General features: G+C 40.8%; 1 protein-coding gene across 1 annotated transcript in view; it reads right to left on the reverse strand.

Moving 5' to 3' along the window:
• Positions 1-15,112, reverse strand: part of LOC106086704 (uncharacterized) — a 42,896-nt gene extending 27,784 nt beyond the window's left edge. The window contains exons 1-7 of the mRNA XM_059361389.1: positions 14,572-15,112; positions 10,463-10,618; positions 9,925-10,393; positions 6,618-6,856; positions 5,286-6,551; positions 5,003-5,059; positions 1,590-2,099 (exon numbers count right to left, since the gene is read on the reverse strand). Of these exons, the coding sequence (XP_059217372.1) occupies positions 1,590-2,099; positions 5,003-5,059; positions 5,286-6,551; positions 6,618-6,856; positions 9,925-10,393; positions 10,463-10,618; positions 14,572-15,092 (3,218 nt within the window). The 5' untranslated portion in view covers positions 15,093-15,112. The remainder of the gene's footprint in view (positions 1-1,589; positions 2,100-5,002; positions 5,060-5,285; positions 6,552-6,617; positions 6,857-9,924; positions 10,394-10,462; positions 10,619-14,571) is intronic.
• Between the last annotated feature and the right edge of the window lie 4,256 nt (positions 15,113-19,368).

Here is a 19,368-nt window from a genome sequence, read left to right on the forward strand (position 1 = left end):
CCTCCGGTCGATGACCGGCCATAACACCTTCGCAGTTTGGCAACAATCTACCGTGTCCCACCTCGCCACCGACGCCGCCCTGGCCATCTCATCTACTGTGTTCAGTAGCTCGACAAATGGCACGAAGGGAAGACCGATGACTGGTCCGCCCGGCGCACTAGTCCGCCCTCTCTTTTCCTGGAATCCCCTCATGCCCAGGAACCCATGTCAGCTTTACATCGTGGGCCCGGAGCCTATTTAGGGATTCCAACGAGTCCGCCATCCTCGACCCCAAGACCCTGAGCGCCGCCATACTGTCCACATAAATTCTGAGATTCGAGGGCGGTAAGCCCCAGACCTCTGCCTCAAGTCGCCATCCGCCCTCCATTCGTCCCTCTCAGGAAAACGAAACGCGACTTCCCTCACTACAGTCGGCCCTGGTACCAGGTAGTCGGAGATCCTCCCCAGTCTACCCTCCGTATCCATAACACCCAGAATCGAACTGTGGCCGCAACCATCCTCCTTCAGCATGCCGAGTCCCTGACTCCATCTTGGAGTCATCTGTGTAGATCGAGGTCTCATCCTCCTCAAGTTACCATCCGCCCTCCACTCGTCCCTCTCAGGAAAACGAATCGCGAATGCCCTCACTACAGTCGGCCCTGGCGCCAGGTAGTCGGACATCCTCCGTATCCATAACACCCAGAATCGCACTGTGGCTGCAACCATCCTCCTTAGCATGCCAAGCTCTCCCAGCCTAAGCGCGACCCTGACGGCGCATATATAGGCCCCAAATGAGCTTGCGGTGCGGACCTCAGCGCCCCTATGATCCCGACGCAGGCCAGTATCTGGACCTTCTCGAACACTTTCGCACGCGGCCTCTTCTCTACGACGTTCCACCATACCAGTGCTCCATAGGACAGTACTGGCCTCACGATGGCCGTATACATCCTATAAATCAACTTGGAAATCACTCCCCACTTCCTACCGAACATCCGCCTGCAGCAGTAAAAAGCGCACAGTGCTTTACGGCTTCTTTCCTCGGTGTTCCTCTTCCAGGACAGTTTCGCATCGAGCACTATGTCTAGGCACTTCGCCTCCTTCGGCAGACGCAGGTTGACCGTGTCCAAGGACGGGAGTCTGAACTCCGGTATCTTATATCTACACGTAAAGAGCACCAGCTACGTCTTCTCTGTGTTGGACCTCAACTCATTTCTGGTAGCACATCGCGACAACCTCCTCAGTGACCCTTCCATGATCTCACTGGTCGTTGACAGAAACTTGCCACGGAACAGCAGCACGATGTTGTCCGCATATGAGATAATCCTCGTGCCGTCCCCACCGAGATCCATCAGGATTTCATTATTCACGAGGTTCAATGATAATGACATACTAGTAGCCCTATAATCCTTATTCGAAATGTTGTTTATTCTTCCCGCCTTGGGGATAAAGACCACCTTGACTTCCCTCCATGCCCTCGGTATGTAGGACCATGCCAGGCTCGTCCCGAAGATCTACTCAAGCCATGGCAGGTTGACTCCAAGGACTCCTGCAGCAGTGCCGGGATAATTCCGTCAGGACCGGCCGACTAAAATACCTCGTCCACGATGTACCTGATGAGGTCATCCGTTAAGACCACAAGTGTAGGTATTGCGATGTCCTGATCGCCGACCTCTTCCTGGCAGCTTGTGAAATAAGCCTCCATCAGGAGTTCCACCGTCTCCTGTCCACTCTCAGTGTAAGTACCGTCGTCCTTCCTCAGGAAGCTAGGCGTGATGGGATCCTTCGAGAGCACTTTGCGCAACCTAGATGCCTCACTAGTGCCTTCCAATTCCCCACAAAATTTCGCCCTGGAACTTCTCTTCGCCTTTCTCGTCTCCTTGTTGAACTTGCCTAGGGCGTCACGACACTCGTCCCAGCCCTCTGCCGTGTTCTCCCTCTTGGCCTTGTTAAAAAGTTTTCTGCTCTCCCTTCTGAGCACCTTCAGTTCCGATGACCACCATGACTGGTTGGTTTTGCGTGGTGGTATTCTTTCGGGACATGCCACCAAAAAGGCCTCGTTCAGGCATCCCGTGACAAGATCGACTGCAGTCTCCAGTTCCATTGCGTCCTCCCGAGGCCCCCTAGGAGATCCCAATTTCTGCATCTGTTCCCTGAACTTCTACCAGTCGGTCCTCCTCGGGTTTCTACCCTACATCGTAGGGTAGGTACATATTGGGGAAACATTTATTATGACATTACGAGTTCGAACTAAAGAAAACATCGCAGCTGTATCGGCCAATGTTAATGATGACCAACAATTATCGATTCGTTGCCGTTCGCAACATTTGGGCCTTTGTTACTCAACAACGTGAAAAATTTTGTGAAAGGATTTACGTGTGAAGCCTTTCAACCTTTAGCAACTCAGAATTTTTGGTGAATGGGCTCTTGGAAAATTGGTCGATTATCGACTTTTTTTATCAAAAAATTGTATTCTGCGACGAAGCTCATTTTTAGATCAATAATAAGCAGAATTATCGATTTTGGAGTGAAGATCAGCCAGAATCATTGCAAGAGCAACCAATACATCTAGAAAAAGTTACAGTTTGGTGCGGTTTGTAGGCTGGTTGCATCATTGGACCGTACTTCTTCCAAAAGTGGTGCGAATCATAACGTAACTGTGAATGGTGAGCGCTACCGGGAGATGATATCCATCTTTTTTTGCCCATAATGCAAGAGCTTGACTTTCATGACATGTGGTTTCAACAAGACGGTGCAACATGCCATACAGCACGCGTAGCACAATGGACTTATTTAGAGGCGAATTCGGTGAATATTTTATTTCACCTTCGGTATTGGTCAACTGGCCGCCAAGATCATGCGATTTAACGTCTTAGGCATTGGAAGACAACATTGAACCATTTATTCGTGGGATTCTGGAAATGTTGGAAAGAGTATGTCAAAATTGGACTAAGCGGACGGACTATTTTGAGGCGCAGCCACAGTCAACATTTGCATTAAATAATCTTCAAACATTAAATAATATGGACCGTACTATCGATTCAAAAAAAGATTTCATGAATTTTTCTGAACTTTTTGTGTTTTATTTTAACTTTCCTTAGCTCTTAAAAAATTACCCTTTATGTCCAAGTATGGGCCGGTTCAGGTACCGAGAAGTTTAAATAAACAACAGTTTAAAATTTCAAGCAGGCTAAGTTCGAAGATGGGCTATATCGGACTCTATCTTGATATAGCCCCCCATATAAACCGATCCACCGATTTAGGGTCTTAGGGTCTTTAGGCCCATAAAAGCCACTTTTATTATCCGAAATTTGCGACATTGAGTTATGTCAGGCCACTCGACATCTTTCTTCAATTTGGTCTAGATCGGTCCAGATTTTGATATAGCTGCCATATAGACCGATCTCCCAATTTAAGGTGTTGGACCCATAAAAGGCGCATTTATTGTCCGCTGTCGCCGAAATTTGGAACAGTGAGTGTGTAAGGCTCTTCGACATCCTTTTTCAATTTGGTCTAGATCGGTACAGACATGGATACAGCTGCCATATAGACCGGTCCGCCGATTTAGATTCTTAGGCCCATAAAAGGCGCATTTATTGACCGATTTTGCCAAAATTTTGGGACAGTGAGTTGTGTTAGGACCTTCGACGTCTTTCTTCAATTTGGCCCCGATAAGTACAGATTTGGATATAACTGCCATGTGGACCAATCTCTCGATTTAAGGTTTTGGGCCCATAAAAGGCCCATTTATTATCCGATGTCGACGAAATGTGGAACAGTGAGTTGTTTAGGCCCTTTGACATCCTTCTTGAATTTGGCTTAGATCGGTCAAGATTTAGATATAGCTGCCATATGGACCGATCTGTCGATTTAAGGTTTTGGGCCCATAAAGGGCGCGTTTATTGTCCGATGTCGCCGAAATTTGGGACAGTGAGTTGCGTTAGGCCCTTCGACGTCCCCCTCTTTATTTGGCCCCGTTCGGTCAAGTTTTGGATATAACTGCCATATGGACCGATCCACCGATTTAATATTTTCGGCCCATAAAAGGCGCATTTATTGTCCGATTTTGCTAAAATTTGGGACAATGAGTTGTGTAAGTCCTTTCGACATTCTTCTTCAATTTGGCTCAGATCGGTTTAGATTTGAGTATAGCTGCCATAAAGAACGATCTCTAGATTTAAGGTTTTGGATTAATAAAGGGCGCATTTATTGTCCGATGTCGCCGAAATTTGGGACAGTGAGTTGTGTTGGGCCCTTCGACATTCTACTTCAATTTGGATCAGATCGGTCCATATTTGGATATAGCTTCCATATAGACCGATATCGCGATTTAAAGTCTTGGCCCCATAAAAGGCGCATTTATTTTCCGATTTCACTGAAATTTGACACAGTGACTTATGTTAGGCTTTTCGACATCCGTGTTTTATATGGTTCTGATCGGTTTAATTTTAGATATAGCTACTAAAAAGACCAATAGTTTGTTATAGACAATTAAACAATGACTTGTTATTATTAGTATTTGGTCCAAATGGGAACATATTTCGATCTAGCTGCTATATGGCATTAATTAGGCATTTTCCCGGATTATGAAGAAATGGGATTTACATATATACCCGCGGTGGTGGGTATCCAAAATTCGGCCCGGCCGAACGTAAAGACTTTCCAATAGTTTTTTTTTTTTTTTTTTTTGGTTCATTATATGGTGGAATAGTCAATAATGGTTTGGTACTAAAACCAATAACGGTCTGGTACTAATATTAATGACAGATTGGTATTAAAACCAATACCAGCTCGGTAACAGGACCAGTACCATAGGTCACTAATCATTTTATGTTTCATCCATACCATCCGTTATTGTTTTTGTAACATATGGTGTTGCTTTACAATCAATACCGTATGGTATTGAAATGACCACATTTGCTATTAACTTTTCTCTGGGTGTAGCATCAATCCAAATCCGTTACTAAAACCACATTCCTGTAAACTCGCCAGGGTTTTATTCTTCTCAGCTGACCCGTATTTTTACAGGTCGACCAAGACATTCTCCGCCTGAGCCCAGCTTAACCATGGTTCTGGCCATCGGCTTTATAATAACTAAATATGGATTTCTTTTTCAAAAGCCATTTCAAGTTGTTGGGAGGCCCAACGCGTCAATTTCATATAAAACACTTCAAGAAGAAAAGTAACACCAATTTTATTTAAATAATAAAATCAGAATACCATTAATACTTGTTCTATTGTGCTGTATGACTATGACGATGTGATATGTATGTGAAGCTTTCCCACAATGTGCTTCGAAAAAGTCAAACTATTCAATCTCGTTTAGTTTACTGGTTTGACGGTTTTTATAGTTGTCCAACCACATGATGATGGGCACAAATTTTGCCTCATGGTCCATTCGAGTTTCAACTGCAGCATCATGCTCTAGTTCTAGCATCTGTATGGCATTTTCTGAATGTTGTAGAATTTTAGCTTTCTGATCATCAAATGCAAAGGATGTATGATTTTCGGGGATAATCATGATGTCAATAAAGTCGTGTAAATAACGACTAAAGGCTGACATTCCATTGTGACCTAAAACCTTTAATGGCTTTACATGACGACCCTTGGTAGCAACACACTTTAGCATTGAATACAGCAAGTTTGCGGCAACTTCGTTGTCATAATTTTCATAGATTCTGTAAATATAATTGAAAATCTTGTAGCTCGATTGACGTAGACCATAGCAGAGAACTTCTGGAGTGATACCATCTTCAATTGGAATATTCTGCTCTACGTAATTCTCCACCAAAATGGCCATATCTCTCAGACACTCTGTCAAACCAACCAAACATGCCAGATCGATTAAAAGTTTACGTGGAACATTTACCAGGTATGGCTCATCGGTGAGAACGCCCAACTTTCTGTAGATGGGATTGATCAGTTCATCTGCGAAAGTTTCAAAATTGAAATAACCGTTCAATTTTTGATAGAAATCACGAAGAATTTCATTTGCAACCGACCAGGCGGCATAGTGGTCTTCGTTTTTCAGATAGGTTAGCAATTCCAAGAGGATGCTGGCATTAAGACGGTTCGTTTGCCACAAATGGTAGGCATCATCCATTAGTTGGGCCCGATTGTGGGAATGAATTTTGTAGGGTCTCTTTAAAAGACCATCGATAATCAATTTCCAATTGCGTTCATCATAGTTGATGCGATAGAAACCCGAGGACTGTTTATTCACAATCAACCACTCGTCGTGGGATATGTTGCCGCACACTTCAATACTTGGGACATTCAACAGATAATGGGTAGCCGTAGTGTTGCGAAAATCTGCTTCCGATTGGGTGGCAAAATTTAATGTAACAAACCACATCTTTTGCGATTCTGAGTGGGCATTGTGGAAATACTCCTGCTGAGTGATGTTAAAACAGCCATTCTCATAATGTCGGCTAACTGTAAGCATGGGATAGCCACCTTGTTGAGTCCAGGAAGCCAACATAGTCCAAATAGAAGCAGGCAAATTAATGGTTTGGTCTTGCAATGCACTATCTAAGGCTGCAAAGAAATCTGCTTCGGTGGTGGCTCCAAATTCGCTGCAATGTAAATAAAAGCTTCTTTTTTCAAAATGCTACATTATGATGGTGATTCTAAGAACCTACTTTGTTATCAAATACTTGTGCAAACTGTTTTTGAAAACGTCATCAGTTAAAGCATGTCTCCACATATTCAGAACTGAAGCTGCCTTCAAGGAAGTCACCTGGTCATAGAGTTTGGAAATGTCTTCTTTCCTTTCCACATAATAAGTTAATGGCCTTTGATTAACTTCGTCATTGATATTCAAAGCTTGCCCATAGACTTCCCTTTGAAATCGTTGCCAGGATCCAATATCTGGGTAAGCCTGTAGAAGAAAGATTTTAAAAACTAAAACACTACAATCAAATAAAAATGTATGTAAAAAAATAAAAATAGTATAAAAATTAATAAATTAACGTAATAAAATAATAACTAAAAAAAACATATAATGAATATAAATTAACTAATTTATAATTTGGCAAAGAATTAAAAAACAATTGAAATTAACATTTGGAATCTGAATCATAAACCACACGGATGTCGAAAAGCCTAACATAAGTCACTGTGTCAAATTTCAGCCAAACCGGATTGTAAACGTGCCTTTTATGGGGCTAAGACATTAAATCGAGAGATCGGTCTATATCGAAATTTCGACCGATCTGATCCAAATTGAGGAACGATGTCGAAGGGCATAACATAACTCACTGTCCCAAATTTTGGCGAAATCGGACAATAAATACGCCTTTTAAGGGCCTAAGACCTTAAATCGAAAGATCGGTCTTATGACAGCTATATACAAATCTGAACCGATCTGAGCAAAATTGAAGAAGAATGTCGACTGGCCTAATAATACTCATTGTCCCAAATTGCAGCAAAATCGTACAATAAAAATGGCCTTTATGGGCCTAAGACCCTAAATCGACGGATCGGTCTATATGGCAGCTATATCCAAATCTGAACCGATCTGTGCCATATTGCAGCAAGATATTGAGCGCCTAACACAACTAACGGTCCCAAATTTCGGCTAAATCGAACAATAAATGCGCCTTTTATGTGCCTAAGACCTTAAATCGAGAGATCGGTCTATATGGCAGCTATATCCAAATCTTAACCGATCTGGGCCAAATTGAAGAAGGATGTCGAAGGGGCTAACATAACTCACTGTCCCAAATTACGGCGAAATTGGACAATAAATGCGCCTTTTATGGCCCCAAAACCATAAATCGAGAGATAGGTCTATATGGCAGCTATATCCAAATCTGAACCGATCTGGGCCAAAGTGAAGAAGAATTTTGAGGGGCCTAATGCAACTCACTATCCAAAATTTCGGCTATATTGGACAATCAATGCGCCTTTTATGGGCCCAAAACGTTTACTTGAGAGATCGGTCTATATGGCAGCTATATCTAAATCTGGACCGATCTGGGTGATATTCCAGTAAAATGTCGGAAGGCCTAATTTATTTCACTGTCCCAAATTTCAGCGACATCGGACAATGAATGTGCCTTTTATGGGCTCAAAACCTTAAAACGAGAGATCGGTCTATATAGCAGCTATATCGAAATTTCAACCGATCTGATCCAAATTGAGGAACGATGTCGAGGGGCCTAACATAACTCACTGTCCCAAATTTCGGCAAAATTGGACAATAAATGCTCCTTTTATGGTCCCAAGACGTTTACTTGAGAGATCGGTCTATATGGCAGCTATATATAAATCTGGACCGATCTGGGTGATATTCCAAGAAAATGTCGAAAGGCCTCATTTATTTCACTGTTCCATATTTCAGCGACATCGGACAATGAATGTGCCTTTTATGGGCCCAAAACCTTAAATATAGAGATCGGTATATGGCAGCTATATCAAAATCTGAACCGATCTGGGCCAAATTGAGTAGAGATGTCGAAGAACCCAACACAACTAACTGTCCCAAATTTTGTCAAAATCGGACAATAAATGCGCCCTTTATGGGCACAAAACCTTATAGCGAGAGATCGGTCTATATGGCAACTATATTCAAATCTGAACCGATCTGATCCAAATTGAAAAGCGATATCAAAGAGCCTAACATAACTCACTCTCCCAAATTTCGGCGAAATCGGACAATAAATACGCCCTTTATGGGCCCAAGACCTTTACTTGAGAGATCGGATCAGATCAGGCCACCATTGGAGGCCACCGTAGCGCAGATGTCAGCATGTCCGCTTATGACGCTGAACTCCTGGGTTCGAATCCTGGCAAGACCATCAGAAACAATTTTCAGCTGTGGTTTTCCCCTCCTTATGCAGGCATTATTTATGAGGTACTATGCCATATAAAACTTCTCTCCAAAGAGGTGTAGCACTACGGCATGTCGTTCGGACTCGGCTATAAAAAGGAGGGCCCTTTTATTAAGTTTACACATAAATCGGACTGCACTCATTGGTATGTGAAAAGTTAGCCCCGATTACTTAGTGGAATGTTCATGGGCAAAATTTGCAAATTTGCAGTTTGCTTGGGCTTTAGATCCTTTACCGGAAGATCGGTCCATATAGCAGCTAAATCCAAATGTGGTCCTATTTGGCCCGATCAATAGCTTAGCCTGCGTGCATCAAAAAGACGTATCAGTACCAAATTTCAGCTCAATACCTCAATTTTTGAAGGCTGTTGAGTGATTACAATAGACAGACGGACAGACGGACTAAGATTATTTTTTTTGTCCATAAGCAGGTTAAGTTCGAAGATGGGCTATAGGAGACTATATCTTGATATTGCCCCAATATAGACCGATCCGCCGATTATGGGTCTTAGGCCCATAAAACCCACATTTATTATCTGATTTTATTGAAATTGGGGACAGTGAGTTCCGTTAGAACAGTTGACATGATTCTTCAATTTGGCCCAGATCGGTACAGATTTGGATATAGCTGCCATATAGACCGATCTCTCGACTTAAGGTAAAAAGGCACTTTTATTGTCCGATTTCGCCATAATTTGGGACAGTGAGTTGTGTTAAGCCTCTTGACGTACTTCTGCATTATAGTACAGATCGGTCCAGATTTGGATATAGCTGCCATATGGACCAATCTCTCGATTTAAGGGTTTGGGCCCCATAAAAGGCGCATTGATTGTCCGATATCGCCGAAGTTTGGGACAGTGGGTTGTGTTAGGCCCTTCGACATCCTTCTTCAATTTGGGCTAGATCGGTCCAGATTCGAATATAGCTGTCATATAGACCGATCTCTCGATTCAAGGCTTTGGGCCCATAAAAGGCGTATTTATTGTCCGATGTCGCCGAAATTTGGGAAAGTGAGTTATATTAAGCTCCTCGATATATTTCTGCCATTTTTCGGCCTTTTTTTAAGTTTTTTTTTAAATAAAGAAACCAAAATTTAATACTTCATAATGCCTTACCATGAAAGTCGCCATATAAGCCATTAGCTGTGAAAGACCCTCCTTTAGCCACAAATAATTCCACCATTCTATGGACAAATAGCCACCGAACCATTGTTTGCTGCAGCCACGAGCAATGCGAATTTTAGCATCGAAATCCACATCTTTGTTTTCCATATTAAACCGAATCTCATGGTGAGAATAAACAATCAATCCCCATTGTTCCATGGCCTTATGATTTCGTATTTGTAGGGGAGCATGGTCTAATTTTGGCAACATGAATTTCACATCAAAATACTTAACCAATTTGCTGGTCATTATAAGGCCTTCAGCATTAAATCGGGTTGGTTTCGATACCTTGTCTCTATTGTAGAGGACACGTTGATAGAGACCTTCAATGGAGCCTGTCTCTAAACTTAAATTGCATATGCAAAGGGCAAGCAGATACGTAGGCATCCTCTCTGTTTCCCAAAAGACTGTTGTGCCATTTCTTAAAGAAGGAGAGAGTTTATAGATATCGTACAAAGATTGAAGAGAATTAATTTTTTTTGTAACTTACATTGAAGCTTCGTTAATCCTTGGCATATTTGATGTGACACCATAGTTACGACCATGATGAATGGTAATTTTAAATGTGGCCCTCCTATTGGGTTCATCATAACATGGAAAAACGGCACGAGCACCGGTAGGTTCAAAAAGGGCAGTTGCATAGAAGCTGAAATGTTGATAGAGAATCATGTCCAATATAAACTTCTGTTTTTTAACGCATAGTCCATTCCTAACTATATCATCATCTTTGTCCAGACGAAGCTAGAATCCTTGGATTTTAGATGAGAGTGAATTTTGAATCGTTCTCTTCCAATGCGAAGACGATTGGAAGATGACAATCGTATTCCACTCGTCTTCGCACTGGCCATCTTTTTTACTAGATTCAGTGGTTCGAAAAATGTGATATATGAAGAATTGGAAATTGGTTCGCCAATTAAGGACGAACTCTTCAAAAATAGTCGTGTCCAAAAACCCTCTCAGTATGTGAAGAATGAAATATTCTTAGACAGCCTGGCTTATCTGATGAAAATAATGAGGAATTAACAGTTCTTAGCTCTAAAGCTGCAACAGCTGAATATGAATTCGCATCAGGAGTGTCGCAGGGTTGAATACTTGGGCCGGAACTCTGTAATGCCAGTTATGGTGGAGTATTACAAACAAAAATGCCAGGTGGAATCGTTCTAGTGACGACATCTCTGCAGTCATCACGGCAAGAGACACAGAAGGTACGGAGCGAAAACTACGGCAGATGATGCTAAAACCAAGGAACTGGTTGGAATCACACGTTTAGACAGTTGCGATGCGGAGTTACTACTACCGACGAGAAAAATATTCGTAATTTACTATTGGGTTGCCCAAAATGTAATTGCGTATTTTTTAAAAGAAAGTTAATTCATTTTTAATAAAACTTAGAATGACCTTTAATCAAATATACTTTTTTTACACTTTTTTTCTAAAGCAAGCTAAAAGTAACAGCTGATAACTGACAGAAGAAAGAATGCAATTACAGAGTCACAAGCTGTGACAAAATTTGTCAACGCCGACTATATGAAAAATCCGCAATTACTTTTTGGGCAACCCAATACTTTAATTGGCTATGACAGAACATTTGTTCCACTAGCCGAACGTAGAATAGCGTTCCAAGCGCATCGGTCTTCTGCGCTCATTCTAAAATCTCTGACACCAAGTTTCAAAGTGTCTCCCACCACTTGATCTTTTCTTCGGTCTTTGGTCTTCCCGGTTTGCGTGTACCACCGTGTTGGCCTTCAAAAGACTTCTTTGCTGGAGCTTCTTCTTCCATTCTGACAACATGACCTAGCCAATGCAGTAGTTGTATTTTGATGCGTTGTATAACTATGCTATCGTCGTCATATAGCTCGTGGTTCATACGTCGTCTATATTCTCCATTAACACAAACTTGTCCATATATTTTACGAAGGATCTTTCTTTCAAATACTCCAAGCACTGCCTCATCTGCTTGCACAAGTACCCATGCCTCAGAACCACATGCCAAAACGGGTAGTATCAGTGTCTTGTATAGTGCAATCTTCGTCCGTCGAGTAGTGGCATTGTTACTGTGCCAAGTACGGTCTTAGTCGGTCTCTAACCTGATATAGCTCCCATATAAATCGATCTCCCGATTTCACTTCTAGAGCCCTTACCAGCCGCGATTTTTATCCGATTTGGATGAAATTTTGCATATAGTGTTCCGTTATGACTCCAAAAAACTGCGACGAAATACGAAGTACGGTCTAATTCGGTCTATAACTAGATGTAGCACTCATATTTTAGCAGAATCCATGGGGGTGGGTTCCCAAGATTTGGCCCGGCCAAACTTAGCACGCTTTTTCTTGTTATACCCTCCACCTTAGGATGGGGGTATACTAGCTTCATCATTGTATTTGTAAATACTCAAAATATTCGTCTGAGACCCCATAAAGTATATATATTCTTGATCGTCGCTACATTTTATGTCGATCTAGCCATGTCCGTCCGTCTGTCTGTCGAAAGCACGCTAACTTCAGAATGAGTAAAGCTAGCTGCTTGAAATTTTGTAAAGGGTGATTTTTTTGAGGTTAGGATTTTCATGCATTAGTATTTGACAGATCACGTGGGATTTCAGACATGGTGTCAAAGAGAAAGATGCTCAGTATGCTTTGACATTTCATCATGAATAGACTTACTAACGAGCAACGCTTGCAAATCATTGAATTTTATTACCAAAATCAATGTTCGGTTCGAAATGTGTTCATTCACCGTAACGTTGCGTCCAACAGCATCTTTGAAAAAATACGGTCCAATGATTCCACCAGCGTACAAACCACACCAAACAGTGCATTTTTCGGGATGCATGGGCAGTTCTTGAACGGCTTCTGGTTGCTCTTCACTCCAAATGTGGCAATTTTGCTTATTTACGTAGCCATTCAACCAGAAATGAGCCTCATCGCTGAACGGTGAATGAACACATTTCGAACCGAACACTGATTTTGGTAATAAAATTCAATGATTTGCAAGCGTTGCTCGTTAGTAAGTCTATTCATGATGAAATGTCAAAGCATACTGAGCATCTTTCTCTTTGACACCATGTCTGAAATCCCACGTGATCTGTCAAATACTAATGCATGAAAATCCTAACCTCAAAAAAATCACCCTTTACAAATACTTCTTTTTAGTGTAGGTCGGTTGGTATTGTAAATGGGCCATATCGGTCCATGTTTTGATATAGCTGCCAAATAAACCGATCTTGGGTCTCTAGAGGGCGCAATTCCTATTGGAATGAAATTTTGCATGACGTGTTTTGTAATGAAATCCAACAACTGTGTCAAGTATGGTTCAAGTCGGTCCATATCCTGATATAGCTGTCATATAAACCAATCTTGGGTCTTGACTTCTTGGGCCTCTAGAGTGCGCAATTCTTATCCGATTGGAATGAAATTTTGCACGACATGTTTTGTTATGATATCCAACAAGTGTGCCAAGTATGGTTCAAATCGGTTCATAACCTGATATAGCTGTCATATAATCCGATCTTGGGTCTTGACTTCTTGAGCCTCTAGAGGGCGCAATTCTTATCCGATTGGAATGAAATTTTGCACGACGTGTTTTGTTCTGATATCCAACAACTGTGCCGAGTATGATTCTAATCGGTCCATATCCTGATATAGCTGCCATATAAACCAATCTTGGGTCTTGACTTCTTGAGCCTCTAGAGGGCGCAATTCTTATCCGTTTGGAATGAAATTTTGCACGACGTGTTTTGTTATGATATCCAACAACTCTGCCGAGTATGATTCTAATCGGTCCATATCCTGATATAGCTGTCATATAAACCGATCTTGGGTCTTGACTTCTTGAGCCTCTAAAGGGCGCAATTCTTATCTGTTTGGAATGAAATTTTGCACGACGTGTTTTGTTATGATATCCAACAACTGTTCCCAGTATGATTCTAATCGATCCATATCATGGACCATGTATTTTGTTATGATATCCAACAACTGTGGCAAGTATGGTTCAAATCCGTCTATAACCTGATATAGCTGCCATATAAACCGATCTTGGGTCTTGACTTCTTGAGCCTCTAGAGGGCGCAATTCTTATCCGATTGGAATGAAATTTTGCATGACGTGTTTTGTAATGAAATCCAACAACTGTGCCAAGTATGGTTCAAGTCGGTCCATATCCTGATATAGCTGTCATATAAACCAATCTTGGGTCTTGAATTCTTGGGCCTCTAGAGTGCGCAATTCTTATCCGATTGGAATGAAATTTTGCACGACGTGTTTTGTTCTGATACCCAACAACTGTGACGAGTATGATTCTAATCGGTTCATATCCTGATATAGCTGCCATATAAACCGATCTTGGGTCTTGACTTCTTGAGCCTCTAGAGTGCGCAATTCTTATCCGATTGGAATGAAATTTTGCACGACGTGTTTTGTTATGATATCCAACAACTGTGCCGAGAAGAAGAAGCATCTGATAGGGCTCCTATTTATACCGATATTACGATTTCACTTCCTTAGAATCTGGGAAGTGATATTTCTTAACTGATTTAATTGAAAGGCGGACGACCTTAAGTGATCCTACTTGTTTAACTTTACACTTTGAATCATAACTCACCTTTCTCCTCCTCTTGAGTTCTTGTAGGAATTTATGACAAATCCAGAGCCGTCGATATAAGCATTGTAGACAATTTTCAATTCCCACTTTGTATCCTTAGGAAATGGCATCGGCCTTTTACGCCACAATATGAGAAATTCCTCAGCAGCCGCATAGTCATAATTCAATTGTTCCATGTAACCACCATTGGCAAGAATCGTGGCGGATGTAACATTCAAATGATGCGCATGCAAAACTATGGAGTTAGTCTCTTCAATGACCACTAGATTTATAATGACAATTCCTGAGAAATTGCGTACGCCCTCTTCCACTTGTGTGTACAGCATCAAATCGTAGTGCTGGGGCTCAGACGTATTGGGTAGACGATAATTTACATGTTGAGGAAGTGTGAATTCTCCCTCAGATGTCAATGCTTCATGATGAAAAGGTGGCTTTAAACTTATTGCAAATTTCAAGTTCACCGTAGTGATGAGAAATCCACAGACGATTGTCACAATTGCAAAGCGAATAAAAATTTGCATTCCGAAGCTGCGGCGGTAGCCAAAACTTTAGTGTTGGCAAACATTGAATTGTTGGGGTATTTATAGTAATGGGCGCTTGAAAAAGGCTTGATTTAATTTAATTTTATTACAGCCTAATTGAAAGTAACTTTCATTCTCTTTTGTTAAAGTGCATATTCTTAAATGTCTTAAATAGAAATGTATTGAATACAGTATGTGGTGATATACCAGCATAGATAGTGAGATAATGCATAAATATCTGATACAAGGATCTAAAGTGAAATTGAAAAGTGGATCTACAGATTACAATTTTTTACAGAAACAAGTAAAAAGGCGTTAAGTTCGGCCGGGTCGAACTTTGGATACCCACCACCTCAGGTATATATGTAAACCACCTTTCATCAAAATTCGGTGAAAATTTCATACCTTATGTCCCATATCAGTTATATCAAAATATGTTCCGATTTTGACCAAATACTAATAAGTACAGTAGCTATATCTAAAAACAAAGCGATCTGAACCATATACCACACGGATGTCGAAAAGCCTAACAAAAGTCGCTGTGTCAAATTTCAGTAAAATCGGATTATAAGTCGAGATATCGATCTACATGGCAACTATATCCAAATCTGGACCAAGTTGCATAAACATATCGAAGAGCCTAACACAAAGCACTGTTCCAAATTTCGTCGAAATCGGACAATACAAGCTTCTTTTATGGCCCCAAAACCTAAACCTAGATATCGGTCTATATGGCATCTATATCCAAATCTGGACCGATCTGTGCCATATTGCAGAAGTATGTCAAGGGGCTTAACTTAACACACTGTCCCAAATTTCGGCGACATCGGACAATAAATGAGTTTTTTTATAGGCCCAAAACCTTAAATCAAGAAATCGGTCTATATGGCACCTATATCCAAATCTGAACCGATCTGAGCCAAATTGAAGAAAGATGTCGAAGGCCGTAACACAACTCACTGTCCCAAATTTCACCAAAATCGGATAATAAATGTGGCTTTTATGGGCCTAACACCATAAATCGGAGGATCGGTCTATATGGCAGCTCTATCCAAATCTGAACCGATCTGAGCCAAATTGACGAAGGATGTCGATGGTCCTAATACAATTCACTGTCCCGAATTTCATCAAATTCGGATAATAAATGTGGCTTTTGTGGGCCTAAGACCCTAAATCTGAGGATCGATCTATATGTCAGCTATATCCAAATCTGAACTGATCTGGGCCAAATTAACGAAAAAAGTCGAAAGGCCCAATACAACTCGCTGTCCCAAATTTCATCAAATTCGGATAATAAATGTGGCTTTTGTGGGCCTAAGACCCTAAATCAGAGGATCGGTCTATATGGCAGCTATATCCAAATCTGAACCGATCTGAGCCAAATTGACGAAGGAAGTCGAAGAGTCCAACACAACTCACTGTCCCCAATTTCATTAAATTCGGATAATAAATGTGACTTTTGTGGGCCTAAGACCCTTATGCGGCGGATCGGTGTATATGGGGGCTGCATCAAGATATAGCCCATCTTCGAACTTAACCTGCTTATAGACAAAAAAGAAAAGAATCTGTGCAAAGTTTCAGCTCAATATCTCTATTTTTAAAGACTGTAGCATGATTTCAATAGACAAACAGATGGATGGACAGACGGATGGACATGGCCAGATCGTCTTAGATGTTTACGCTGATCAAGAATATATATACTTAATGGGGTCGGAAATGGATATTTCGAAGTGTTGCAAACGGATTGACACCATCCTTCGGTGGTGGGTTTAAAAAGTACCAAAAATTGTACGAAATGGTAAACATTGTACAGGGCGAATGGATAGGGGAAGAATTTTGAAATTTTACTTAAAAGACATCCGATGCAAAAGGATGAGGGTGAAAACAAGAAAATAGAAAAAAGGTACTGGTAAAGAAAAAACGTAGGTTTAGTACCACAATTAGTACCATTTGGTACTTTCTTTACAGATAGAGCTAGAGGTCTGAAATTTGGCATGTTGATACAATTAGGAAATATATGATGGGTGACTAAATGATTTTTTTCACAATTTGACCATTTTGGTACCAAATTTGGTACTATTTGGTACTTTCTTTCTAGTTGGAGCTAGAGGTCTAAAATTTGGCATGTAGGTAAAACTTAAAAATATATGATAGGTGATCCATCAAAATTAGTACATTTTGGTACCAAAAAGTGCAAAATAGTACGAAATACATAGCTTATCTTCGCCTAAATCGAACGGGGACAGCTAAAATAAAGCAATTTGACAAACATTATGACAGTCTAGACAAAAATATGAAGTAAACATAGGGAAGAAAGATAGAAGTGCATCTTGACTATACATTTTGGGTGACCAGAAAATTATTGAAAATCGTACATTAAGTACTAAAACGTACAAAATGGTACATTCTTTACGAATTCAGCTAATGCACTAGGATACGGTTACATCTTGATACCATTTGGTACTTTCTTTACAGATGGAGCTAGAGGTCCGAAATTTGGCACGTAAGTAAAACTTAAAAATATATGATAGGTGATCCACCAAATTAGTACATTTTGGTACCAAAAAGTGCAAAATAGTACGAAATAGCTTATCTTCGCCTAAATCGAACGGGGACAGCTAAAATAAAGCAATTTGACAAACATTATGACAGTCTAGACAAAAATATGAAGTAAACATAGGGAAGAAAGATAGAAGTGCACCTTGACTATACATTTTGGGTGACCAGAAAATTATTGAAAATCGTACATTAAGTAGTAAAACGTACAAAATGGTACATTCTTTACGAATTCAGCTAATGCACTAGGATACGGTTACATCTTGGCAGTAAATAGATGGGCTTTTAGAAGATTTGTTTTTAATTCGTGCATGTAGGCATTAAGACATACACGTTACGTTACGTTAGTGTCCGTCTGTGGCACAAATGCATATTTTATCAAACCAGGTTGAGTCTTGAAAGAGCCATATCCGATCATGTGTGGATATAGGGCGTAATTATTGTCCGATTTGGCTGAAACAGTGAATTCTTTTAATATATTTTATCTATTGTAATTTACTTTAATTGGCTATATCTAAATACATTCATTTAATTGGCCAAGACAAAACGTTTGTCCCATTAGCTGAACTTAGAATAGCCCCCAGCAAGCGCCCCAATCCTTTGCGCTCTTTCTATAATCTATCTCCCACCATCTTCCCATCATGCTTTTGGTCGTCCCGGTTTGTATGTACCACCGTGATTGCCTTCAAAAGACTCTTTTGCTGGAGCATCTTCATCCATTCTGACAACATGCCCTAGCCAACGCAACCGCGGTCCATATATTTTAGGAAGAATCTTTCTCTCAAACACTCCAAGGACTGCATCGTCTGCTTTCACAAGAATATTTTGATATAGCTGCCATATAAACCGATCTTGAATCTTCACTTCTTGAGCCTCTAGAGGGCGCAATTCTCGTCCGACTTGACTGAAATTTTGCACGTAGTGTTTTGGTATCACTCCCAACAACTGTGCAAAATATGGTTCAAAACGGTCTATGGTTTGATATAGCTGCCATATAAACCGATCATGGGTCTTGACCCTCTAGAGTGCGCAATTCTCGTCCGACTTGACTTGACTGAAATTTTGCATGTAGTGTTTTGGTATCACTTGCAACAACTCTGCTAAGTATGATTCAAATCGGTCCATAATTTTGTATAGCTGTCATATAAACCGATCTTAGATCTTGATTTCTTGAGCCAATACAGGGCCACTTCTCATCCTATATGGCCGAAATTTTGCATGAGGTGTTTCGTTATGACTTTCAATAACTGTGCTAAGTATGTACATAACCTGATATAACTGCCATATAAACCGATATTGAGTCTTGACTTCATGAGCCTCTAGAGGGCGCAATTCTCCTCCGACTTGACTAAAATTTTGCACGTAGTGTTTTGGTATTACTTCCAATAACTGTGCTAAGTATGATTCGAATCGGTCCATAATTTCGTATAGCTGTCATATAATCCGATCTTGGATCTTGATTTCTTGGGCCTCTAGAGGGCGCGATTCTTATCCTATTTGGCTGAAATTTTGTACAACGGCTTTTTCCATGACCTTCAACATACGTGTCAAATATGGTCTGAATCGGTCTATATCCGGATACAGCTCCCCTCTAAACCGATCTCCCCATTTTACTTTACTGATCCCCTAAAGGGCGCAATTCTTATTCGATGTGGCTGAAATTTAACATCAGGCCATAACTTCATATAGCTCCAAGAGCTGTCATTTCTTTTATGCTTGT

This window comes from Stomoxys calcitrans, chromosome 2 (assembly GCF_963082655.1).
Source record: "Stomoxys calcitrans chromosome 2, idStoCalc2.1, whole genome shotgun sequence".
NCBI lineage: Eukaryota > Metazoa > Arthropoda > Insecta > Diptera > Muscidae > Stomoxys > Stomoxys calcitrans.